General features: G+C 36.2%; 1 protein-coding gene across 1 annotated transcript in view; it reads right to left on the reverse strand.

Annotated features, from left to right (window-relative positions):
• Positions 1-12,831, reverse strand: part of Ass (argininosuccinate synthase) — a 73,415-nt gene that overhangs the window by 24,843 nt on the left and 35,741 nt on the right. The window contains exon 10 of the mRNA XM_090369227.1: positions 3,002-3,075. Within this exon, the coding sequence (XP_090225353.1) occupies positions 3,002-3,075 (74 nt within the window). The remainder of the gene's footprint in view (positions 1-3,001; positions 3,076-12,831) is intronic.

Here is a 12,831-nt window from a genome sequence, read left to right on the forward strand (position 1 = left end):
AGATACTCATTTCTGTCAACAATTTCCAGGCCCTTCAAACCTTCTGCAATGCTGCTTTTAATCGCAGGAAGGCTCTCAACCTCAATGTTAATTCAAGAAATGAAACTGAAAATGCATCATAAATCATAATACAACTGTGCGCTGCCTCGTCGTCCTGATGACGTCATATACAAAATTGTTGTGGCTTTCAAGAACACACAAAGATTTTGACAGATGCTGCACTTCTCTGACTCATCCTTTATCAAGACTCTCTTCAACTAAACCTCTGCTCAGTGATACCGTCATCGACCAGAGACTTCTGACACCACTCCAGATTAACAGAATTCAGAATTATATCTAGAACTTGTTCCTGCCGATCATGATTGAATGACATTACAACTTCTGTTTGACAATACACCTTTTCTCTTTGTGGACCACTTTGGGCAGCACTGCATACAGATGTGGGCAAGAAATGGATAAAGATTTTATTTTTTTTTTTTTTTTTTTTTTTTTTACTTTATGCTATTCTCATCCTTATTTCTTCGTCTTCTGCTGTCCTTTCTCCTGGGAGTGTGTGTGTGTGTGTGTGTGTGTGTGTGTGTGTGTGTGTGTGTGTGTGTGTGTGTGTGTGTGTGTGTGTGTGCGTGCGCGCGCTGTTGCCGGCTTGCTGGCGCGGGGTTCTTTTGAATGGCTCCAAATCCTCTTTGGACATTCAGTACGTGACTGTTGAGGTTGGCCATGGTTCTTGCGCAGTTGTGGCCTACCTCCCCGTGGTGTAGACGGACACTGGGCAGGCTTTCCAGGTGATCGCCTGCCTGGTGACAAAACGGCCAGAAACAACTAAACAACACAACAACACACACACTGCACGAACATAACGTTACACACATTTCTGGCCTGTTACAGTGCTTTCTGTAACCATCACAGTGTACAAAGACGGAGATGAACTTTCGTTCAGGTGCCGTCCTACATAAGATACTATACATGTCTACATGTCTACATGTCAAACTAAAGTGATACTTTGTACTAACTTGTTACAAAGGAAGGTTAACTGGAATTAAAAAATGAAATAATGATAATCATTTAAAATCTACTGATTAATAAGAAAATGTTAAAACCCTAGGAAGTGAAAACCACTAATCTAATCCCTTTGAGATACATCTCGTATGCACAAACACTACAAAAAGGTATATTTTGTATATATGTATTCTATTAATGCATCTATACGAAATATACATTCATAAATTTTTTCATATAGATGCATTAATAGAATATTTTCTTGTGTATGCTAATTTGTGCCTACTCAATGCATTCCCAAAATTTAAGAAATAAATTAAATAATAATTTTATTGCATGAAAAGTACTAAGATATGCATGTAAAATCTCTTTCTGACCAATCTTGACTGCTAGTAATGTTAAACTCAAATCTGGTATGACATACATGCGGGGATGCAGTTAGATAGTTGCCAACCGGGCTAGCCGGGTGGGTAAAGTGTCTGCCTGGCAACCTAAAGGTTGCGGGTTCGAATCCCGCCTCAGGCTTGGATCAAAGTACTGCAAAAACCTTGGGAGGTGCATTATGGCCAAAGAAGCCGATGCACCAACGACTACCAAAAAAAAAAAAAAAAAAAGCAGTTAGATAGCTAATATGCAAAGTGGCATAGATCAAGGGTTTCCCATCAAGTACTATTGTTATGAATAAGACACTGAAACAAAAAATACTTTGGCAAAAAATAACATGCAGCTGGCAAACTTTCAATGCACTGAATAATTAATATAATAATACCAGAGATCAACAAACTGTATGCTGAAAATTTGGTGTTGCTCCAACTTCCCTTCTCTAGTAAAACTCAAACATCTGAAATTAATATAGGTTTCTTCAGGGGGGAAAAGCTGTTGAGTTGAAATGATCCTAAAACCTTCCCAGGGACTAAGAAAATATACACTGAAAATTTGTTGAACTTTCCTAATCAAGTGATGCTTAAACATTTTAAATATATTTCTATTAAGCATTGAGATATTTGAAATTTTATGAAAACAGAATACTGAATTTGTATTGGTCCAACTTCAATAAAATTTGGGATGGCTTGACAAGTTTTTCTAAAAGACTCAAATATAAAATTTCACGATAATTTGTCCACTAGGAGTCAAGTTATTACATGCAGAGAGATGAGGATGGATGGATGGACATGATGAAGGTAACAATAAGTATTTCATGCAAATACAAACATGCCTAAAAGTACTGCATTCTTTCCTTGGAAATAGGTATTTTATATGTTAGGAAACAAATATCTGTATTTTGTTAGTTATGAATTGCCTTGTGACAAAGCTTTGTTACAAGACAATTTATAACTAACAAAATACAATATTTTTTATTTGTTTTTTTTTTTTTTTTTTTTCAACAATTAATTTTACAGTATCTTGAATCACATATAAGGCAATGGTCAGGCCACGGCTTGAGTACTGCATACAGGTCTGGAGGCCTCATTTTAGGAAGGATGTAGATTTACTTGAGTGTGTACAGAGAAGGGCAACAAGATTGGTGAGGGGAATGAAGGGATCCTCTTACCAAAAGAGGCTTAAGTTCTGCAAATTGCAGTGGCTGGAGACTAGGCACCTGCACGGTGATCTGATTGAGGTATATAAGGCCTTGAATGGGTTGAGCACGCTGAATTCTGATGGGATCCTTCCACTTGTTCAGATTACGAATCTAAGGGGGCATAAATTCAAATTAAGAAAAGACAGAGGTAGAATAGATGTGCGGAAATTTTCCTTTAGCCAGCGGGTGGTTAATTGCTGGAACAAACTTCCATCTGTTGTTGTGGAAGTTGATAGGTTGAATAAATTTAAGGAGGAACTGGACAGGCATTTGGAGGGAATGGTGATTTTTTTTTTTTTTTTTGGCTGATGCTGCATAAGCTCATACATTTGCTTTCTTGCATCACATGCCACTACTACTACTACTACTACTACTACGTTATCAAATTCTAAATTATTCAGAACATACAGAAATGGAGCTTACCCTGTCCATAGTGAAGATCTCCAAATCTAAATGAGCTTGATATAGAACAGTACCACCTGGAGTTTCATAGATACCTGGAGAGATTTTAAAATATATTAAATTTAATATTCTTATTTTCTACATGATTGTCAATGAAATGTTGCATTTCCAGTAATAAAAATATCAGAATCAAGAAAATTAAGAGTTGTATTTAGCCATATTATAGACAAGCACACAGGATCATTTTGATCCCCATCCTCATAATACATTTTAAACAGTTTTTCTCTGGTTTCTCTATTAAATATTCAAGAATTCTGTTGAAAAGATCAAAATACATACACTACTATGGGTTAATACACCTTGATAATGAAGCTGAGCACAATGATTATGCGTATAATTAGTTTATACACAAAAATTTTAAATGCAGTAACTCAGAAATTCTCAAAGCAATCTGTGCCACACTTCATGCAAATGATAATGGGATCCAAATAGGAGTGATATACTCCCACCCTTCCAGACCACAATAAAGACTAGATCAATCACAATGTTTAGGCTAAACATGCCTGGGCCTAAACATATAGCGATTCAAAAAAAAAGTTGCTAGATGATACATTGATTGCTATGCAATTAAAATATCTAATAACCCTATCAGCATAAGGGAAGAATCAACTGGGTATAGTTTATCAAAAATACAGATGGTATAAAAATCACTGAGGCACTGATAAATTCCAATCAGTTTACTCTCCTATATGTCTATAAATCTCACTGTACTTGAAGTATAATCAATCATTACAACAAGCCAATGACTATGGAAAAATAGAAAATATCTTCTCTCAAAATTTCAAGCTTAGTCTTCTTCCATGTTCCATACAGAACTTGGAAGAAGACTAAAAAACCACATCACCTAAAAAAATAGGCAAGAGCCAACTCTCTCAAATATAAAAGATAAATCCACTATCAAAATGCGCCCAAAAAATTATTAAAATCCAGAATCATAAACTTTTTTTTTCACTCCGTGGCTGAGTTAGTTGGTCTCAGGCGTAGATAGCAAGGTTTTTCCCCAGAAACTGGGGTTTTCCGTCCAGTAAACAGACAAATCGACCATAGAACACACACAATTAACAGACCTAAGACACAGCATGGCAGATAAATTTAATTATTCGAGTGGCCTAAATATAATAGTAGTTTTAGTAATGGTAACTTGCCCTATCGTGCATACCCTAATGAACATTTTCCATAATGGTGAAAAAAGGTCAGGTTACCTCCACTTGAATCCCATGGGAGCTTAAACCCCTCCCAAAGTGGAGGAGGTAACCTAACCTTTTTTCTTTAGAATCACAGTCATATTTAGAAATACAGTCATAAAAAAATAAATTTTTTTATGACTGTTTTTTATTTTCTTGTTCAATAATATGCCCTAATGATGAAAAAAGGTCATGTTACCTCCACTTGAATCCCATGGGGGCTTGAACCCCTCCTGAAATGGAGGGAGTAACCTAACATTTTTTCTTTAGAATCATGGGTGGACTAACGCATAAATTGTTTATTAACAAAATATTAATTTTTTATTACTGTACTTTTATTTTTAAAGATACTCATATGGATACACATGTATCATAATGTCAATCAACACCTCAATAGCTATTCACTATATATATATATATATATATATATATTGTGAATAGCTATATATATATTGTAGTGGTGTAGTGGTTTACATCTCTGTTGGTGATATTTCACATAAATTTGTACTTGGTGCCCGTGAGAAGGGGGGGGGCTGTTAAATTTCCATTTAATTGCCATTCGAAATTTAATGGATTATTATTTTATTATCTTTATATTTAGATGTTCTAATTATCTTAGAGAGTTTCTGCTGCAATATTTTTACTCTTTATTATTATTATTATTATTAGCTATATGGTGCAAGGCTTATGCTGCACCAGTCAAAAAAAAAATTCCTGAGTTACCCCAAGAGAAGAGAGAGAGAGAGAGAGAGAGAGAGAGAGAGAGAGAGAGAGAGAGAGAGAGAGAGAGAGAGAGAGAGAGAGAGAGAGAGAGTGTGTGTCAAAAGTAGAAGGGAATCACCAAGAAAGATAAGAATGATGATATCCATCTCAGGACCCTGTGTGTGCCAAGCCCATACTCACTAGATGTGAGCCCCTGGTGTTTGTTACCCCTCTCTTCCCTCCCTGTTGGTTTTATCGTTATGTTCAATTTTGACTATTTTCACTCTTCTGTCTTGCCATGCTGCTGGCATTATTTATTTATTTATTTTTAATTCTTATTCTAATTTATTTTTATTGTTATATATATAAAGAATCTTTCTTTTATTTCCTAACCTAACATTTAAGGTTAGGTCACAAAATATTAGGAAACCTTTTCTGTTATTTCCTAACCTACCATTTAAGGTCATGTTACGAAATATAACAAAAAATAAAGAAACCTTTTCCTTTTTCGTAACCAAACCTAAATCAACAATATAGTAAAAACACTCATGAACTCCAAAAATCTGATTTTAATAATGAGAAAAAAAACATAAAAATGAACAGAATGAAACTTTTATTAATTTAGTTTCATCAAAAAATCAACCAACATTTTATTTTCATTACAAATTTCTTCCATCTTTAAAAGATTCATTGCTACTATTACCTGTTTACCGTTCATCACAAAACTATTATGCACCATTCTTTACTCATAAACACACATTATAATGCCAACCAATGACTACACAGTAGCTTATCATCTGTCGTGCCCACCACCAATCATTTCATTGTTTGCCCCGCCTACCTGTCAATCAATATATCGTTCTCGACTTTGCTCCAGACTGATAACACCTACCGTCTGGTTACCGAGCGAGCAGCACTAGAGTCCGGTGTCGGGAAACTAATTTTCTGCGTAAGTTATCCAATGTTTCTCGTTGTTTTCGTGTTGGCCGAGAAAACTTTACTATCAACCTTAACCAAACACTGCTTTCAACACAGACTAGCACATCTTCATTCAGTTATTAGAGGAAGATCAATGACACAACTTATAAGAAACACTCTTCCAAATTCAGAAAGCATTAAATGTAAAGCCCAAATGGATACAGTGTTCTTCAACATAAAATCAGCATGCAATGCCATCGCGGTACCAGCCCTTCAATCAATCTCAGAAGAGTACTTTCAATAAAAGCCAACATAAAAACACTAACCAGGACAGCCGAGAAAAGATATCTTAAAGTTACTCATAAGGATATGGAAGTTAGTTTCACTGTTATGTGGAGTATTTCTCAAGGAGGAGTTTTATCATCCATTTTATTTGCAGTGGATTTTGAACCTTATCATAATCAAAATATCAATTCCCTTACACATACAGATGATATAAAATTCATAATTACATCTATAGATCCTAAATCTGTTCCAAAGGTATGCAAGTGTGCAAATACCTGCATACTTCATTTTCAGTCATACCTAAAATCTCTGTTTATCCTTGAATCCCACCAAATCAGCTCAACTCATCATTAACAGGAAGATCAAGAACAATTTTCTTGTCTACCTAAATGGAACTCAGGTGTTAAAGATTACAGCTTATCTGAATTTAGCTTTTGTATACAATGAGAGAATTGCACCCTCAATCCATACCTTTCCCCAGTGAAATCCAAGACCCTTTCTGCCTTACGGGCTCTAAAACAATAACTAACTATTATCCACAATCCTAAGCTGGTCAAGGACTACATTCTAAAATGCTTAGCTACATATAGTTCTACATGTATCTAGTGTTTGGCCTTCAGCTATGAGAAACATTAGTTCCTTCCTTGGAATTGAATATTGGCTATTTTTAGATTGCTAAATAAGATATGAGGAATCCTTCATCAACTCAAGGGCCATTCCTCATTCCAATCTTCATGCAACACCCTGGAATCAAATATAATCTCAGGGGACTTACATTCCTTGAGATTATCAAGGAATTAAATTGATATCAAGTATATCAACTGGAAAGTTGATATACTTGATATCAAAATTATCTTAGTCTATCCTAAGGGTCTGCTAGACTATCAGCAGGAATGTACTGAAAACTCCATTGATTTCTCACTAACCGTGAAAGGCTAACCAGATATTTCACAGCAAGCATTATAGATACATTCAACAAACAACAACTGGATCCAAAAAAACTAGTGTGAAGATGAAAACACACAGGAAGCTTTTGGCATATAGCATATAGGAAGCCTTGCAAAATACCAACTGATAAAACTCAAACCCTGCAAAGCCATAAACCTGATCCGTGCAGTACCCCTAACCCCATATACTGTGTGCCAAGGGGAAGCAGCAGGAAATATTCACTTGTAAGAGTCAAATGTGAATAGAAGAGCTATGAATACAAAGTTAAGTCATGAACCAACACTATTGATATGCTAGTTGAGGAATGATGTTTAGCTTTATATGTTAACAAATTTAAAATTCTTTAACCTTAATTTTAAATAATCAAGTATTCTAAAAACCTTAAATCAGTGCCAGATTAAGGCACGGGCTAGCAGGGCCCTTGCCCAGGGCACCATTCTTTAAGGGGTGCCAAATTTTACAAATCATGGAAACACACACACAAAGAAAGTCCATCACCCCTTGAAATTGTAATTGTTGTCCGAATAATGTAAGTATATGGCAATATTTCTTACAGATTGCATCATATAAGATTGACACGTGTAGGTGATGATGTAATATTGCATCAGCTGTTACTTTCAGCTATATAAGCATGCTCTGCAAGAGTTGCAGTCATTCCTTGCTTGTGTCAGGATGGCGAGTTACATGCAGTTGACACTACCAAGAAAGGATGCTATTGTCGCCTTACATGAGGAAGTGTTCTTCCCGTCATATTGCTTATAGAGTGTCTTGTAATCAGTTGACAGTGAGTAAATTTCTTTCCAAAGTCAAGAATACTGGTTCTGCTGATAGGAAAAAAGAAACTGGATGCAAACAAGTCTATACGCCAAAACAGGACTGCATTTTGAAACGCTTATGTCTTAAAAACTGTAAAGCTTCTTCGTCTGAGTTGAAAAGAGAATGGAAAGCACATACATGAGTGGTAGCAAGTACAGTAACAGTCAAAAGACTCCTCTTCAAAAATGGACTTGTAGCCCTCCTCACACAAAAAATGAAAAAGGCCAGCCCAATTAATTTGGTGTAAGGAGCATGTCAAATGGACCCCCAGAGCAATGGAAGGCAGTTTTTTTTCGGATGAGAAGAAATTCAACCTACATGCCTCTGATGGGAGACAAATGATTTGCCATAGATGTGGTGAAGAATACCATCTAGACTGTGTGGTGTCTACAGTGAAATTCCCTACCAGCCAAATGATATGGGGGTGCATTTCGTATTGCAGAGTAGGTCACCTACAGTTTATAAAAGGTTCCGTAAATGCCAATGGATACCTGACTATATTGGAAGGCAAATTGCTGCCAACCATTAGAGACCATTTCAACCTGCCAAGTAACTGCATCTTTCAGGACAGCTCTGCTCCTTGTCATCGGGCGAAAAGTGTAAGTAGGCACTTCTGTAGTTACTTTAGCTTCATTTCTGCATTATAGGTTCAACAGTAATGTGTTTACATTTGTTACAGGTGAAAAAAATTGTTGGAAGAACGGTCCATTAAAACTCTTAGCTGGCCAAGAAACAGCCCAGACCTGAATCCTATAGAGAACTGTTGGCATCATGTGGAATCTGCAGTAGCCAGAAAGAAACCAAAGACCCTTCGTGAACTTCAGGAAGCCATAATTCATGTTTGGAACCACAAACTATCAGTTGATTATCTTCAGAAATTGATCTTGTCAATGCCTCAACGGTGTGCTGCTGCTGTCATCAGGGCCAGAAGCGGTTCAACTAAATATTAGTTTGCACCTGGTGAACTTTTCATTTTGTTTTCCATTTAAAATGATAAACTGAGCAAATTGAGGGCTTCTGATAACATTTCAGCCAAAATTGTTGTGTTTATCAAAACTGTTGTATAAAGGTTGCAAATACTCATTTTGGAATATTTTGAGAGCACCTGTCAAATATTACTTAGCTTTGCCTTAACTATTAATAAATATCTTTTGTTTATATTTCTATTTGTGATGCTAGTCGTTAAAGTAACATACCATTGCGAAAAAGGGTTAGAAATGTGAAATTCCTAGGTGATGCACTTTCTTTGATTACCAGTGTATATATATATATATATATCCTTAGTAAAGGAGGTGCTGAAAAATTTTTCAGCCCTGGGCACAAAAATAACTTGGTCCGACACTTCCTGAAATAAATTTCATTTCATAATTAATTCTATTTAGAATTAATGTAGATAATGGCTACTTTTATAAGAATTTAAAATACTACTCCAAAATTTAAAAAGTATAGTAAGCCATATGATATACAAGCCACTGCTAATCTGTATATATGATCTACAAGTCTCTGCTAATGTTATAAGTAGCAGCAACTTATAAAAATATACAAACTGTACATCAATTCATGCACATTTCACATTAGCCTTTAGCAGTTTTTGCCATTGTAAATGTGGTTTCATCCTTTAAAAAGGCATATGCTGCTATTTGCAAAGTAAAATTATGGTCACATTTGTAGAGGAGAGAAACTGAACATTTGCAGTAATCACTCTCAGATAACTACTTGGTTATAAAAATTTAATCATATAATTGAAGGAATATATCAGAGAAGAGACTACAAGAGCTCAGTGGTTCACATTTTTGAAACCACTGCAGTGGCTGGTTCTGTTCCCTAAGATATAGAGTTTGCTTTTGCTATTATCTACTGTAAAATTCATGTTCTGTCATAAACTGCATTTTTATTTTTAAGTCCCTCTTGGTGAACATATCACACTTGCATTATATCCAAAGCCAGGGTATAACCAGGCTTGGTTTATGAACATTGCACTGTAATTCAGAGCCATGATTTAATTTTCTTTAACTTTTACTTGTGGAGTAAATTAAAATGAGAATTGTGTAAATTATCTGCAATTGTTCCTCTGATTATGTGTAACTAGACCCAGTATTATTTACAAGCTACTTTTAATTGTCACTATATATATATACAGGTAATCGTCGACTTACGACCATGTTAGGTTCCGACCGACCGGCCATAAAGCGATTTGGACGTAAGTCGGACCAGTTTAGGTAAACAGACACTGTGTACAATACAATTGGTTTACTATTTATAAAAATAAAAAATATGAAAAAGATATCAAATACTGTATAAAACCTAAAAAATATTTTATCTTAAAGAACTAAACAAAACATATGTAGAAAATAGATAAGAAATATTTTACTGACCACTCGTGCTTGGCTGCAGGTCATCAATGCCGCCACTTGATGTAGTGGGAGTTGTTTTTCTCATAAACTTTGAACTGTTTGTATTGTTTGTTTGAATTGTTTGTTTCCTTTTCTGTTTGTAAATTTCATGGTATGGCTGAAAAGCAACTTGTACCATTCGTTCAATCCCTGCAAATCGTTCGATGTTTGGGTCCATTTCCTCAAAATGTGTAAGAAGTTTATTTAGTAGAGAAAAACCTTCAGATAACCCTCTAGTGGTGAATTTTCTTTCTGGTTCTTCCTCATCTTCATTTTTCTCTTCTTCCGTCCTTTCTTCTTCAGCCATTCTTTCTCCTTCCAAAGTGATAAGTTCTTCATTCGTAAGTTCTCCAGATTCTTGCTGTAGCAGCTCCTCAACATCTTCCACTTCAATCTCTAAAGAAAGTCCATTTGCCACTGTTACAATATTTTCCGTAACCATTTCAAGTTCATGTTCACTATTAAATTCATCAATAGTATTAACAAAAGGATGGACACAGTTTTTCCAGATTCCATTCATGCATTTCTTTGTCACAGCCTCCCACACGGCCACAATATTTTTGATGCATTTATAAATATCGTACTGTTTCCAAAACTCTCGCAAAGATAGTTCTGGGTCGGCATCTGTTGCGGCTATAGCTTGGGCGAAAGTGGTTCGAAGATAGTGGACCTTAAATGTGGAAATCGCCCCTTGGTCCATAGGCTGAATGAGTGGAGTTGTATTTGGCGGCAAATAAACAACTTTTACATCTGGATGGAGGTGGTCTAGGTGAGGTGGTTGGCCAGGTGCATTATCTAAAATTAATACAATTTTGAAAGGAATTTCTTTCTCGAAGCAATATTCACGAACTTGAGGTACAAAACAATTTATAAACCAGTCTTCAAACAATGTTTGAGTCATCCAGGCTTTTCGGTTTGAACGGAAGTATACAGGCAGAGTGTGCTTGTTTACATTCTTGAATGCACGGGGATTTTCAGAATGATAAATTAAAAAAGGCTTCAGTTTAAAACCTGCGATGTTCCTGCCAAGGAGCAAAGTCAGCCTATATTTAAGTGCCTTAAAACCAGGCATGCTTTTGGCTTCTTGGTGAATGTAAGTGCGTTCTGGCATCCTTTTCCACAACAATCCAGTCTCATCCACATTGAAAAGCTGCTCTGGTTGATACCCTCCTTCCGTAATTATTTCATCCAGACTTTTAACAAACACTTGAGCACCTTCCACATCTGCACTTGCTGATTCTCCAGTGACTCGAACCCTATGAAGGTTGAATCTTCTTTTGAATCTTTTGAACTTGCTATAAATGTCTGAGTGTAATCTTTTCTGGCACGTTTCTTCAGCGTCTGAAAGAGACTTCTAGCCTTCGACTGCACTGTAAGAAGGCTTAAAGGTATTTGCTTCTACATCTGATCTTACATCCAAAGAAACAATAATTTTTCCATTTCATGGATGGGCCCTGTACGTTGTTTCATTATCACTGTTGCTCGCATGGGTGCCGAACCTTTAACAACTTCACTAATTCTTTCTTTGTCCTTCAAAATCGTCGACTCTGTAGAATGAGATAACTTAAAAGTGTTCACCTTCTTTCCTTCTTCATGCTGCTTGATCACTTTCAATTTTGTCTCTAAATCAATGGCCTTTCTTTCTTAACAGGTCTACGAGTAGACAAAGTTTCCTCTTGGTTGACATGTTCAGGGATTTTAAAAAAAAATGCCAATTGTAACACAAATATAACTGAACCAAAAATAGTGAATGTAATGTATGCAAACAGAGATTGAGACGCATGAATCACGACATACATACATCAGTAAGATGTTTTGTTCGACTGTGATGGCAAAGCTGACTAAACAGATTAAGACTAGTTTATTTGCACAAAACACGTTACTGGGCAGTGCGCTGACGCTACATGCACAACCGTTCACATTAGGCTTCGGGGACCACACGAATAGGGCATGTGAGTGTAGTAGAAAAATCTGAGAGCACTGCATTAAGAGAGGATTGACGTGCATATAGCATTCTTCCTAGCAACAATCTTGTATGTAGCATTAGCATTAGCAGAGGCATTTAATGCAAGAAAGCAAGCTTATGCAGCATCAACCAAAAAAAAATAAAATAAATTAAATAAAATAAAAATAAATAAATAAAAAATAATCACTTCCACTTCACCCCTCTGTTCGTTCGAAATACCTGTCCAGCTGAGCCTTAAACTTATTTAGGCTATCAACTTCCACGACAAGGGATGGAAGTCTGTTCCACCAACCAACCACCCGCTGGCTAAAGGAAAATTTCCTCACGTCTATCCTACATCTGTCTTTCCTCAATTTGAATTTATGCCCTCTCAGGTGATTTTTCTGAGCAAGAACAAGAATCCCATCAGCATTGAGCATGCTCAAACCATTCAAGGCTTTATACACCTCAATCAGATCACCTCGCTGGTGCCTAGTCTCCAGACCCTGTAATTTGCAAAACTTAAGCCTTTCTTTGTAAGAGCACCCCTTTGTTCCATTCACCAATCTTGTTGCCCTTCTCTGTACTCGTTCCAGCATC

Source organism: Mastigoproctus giganteus, chromosome 3 (genome assembly GCF_048544385.1).
Source record: "Mastigoproctus giganteus isolate SK-2022 chromosome 3, ASM4854438v1, whole genome shotgun sequence".
Taxonomy (NCBI): domain Eukaryota; kingdom Metazoa; phylum Arthropoda; class Arachnida; order Uropygi; family Thelyphonidae; genus Mastigoproctus; species Mastigoproctus giganteus.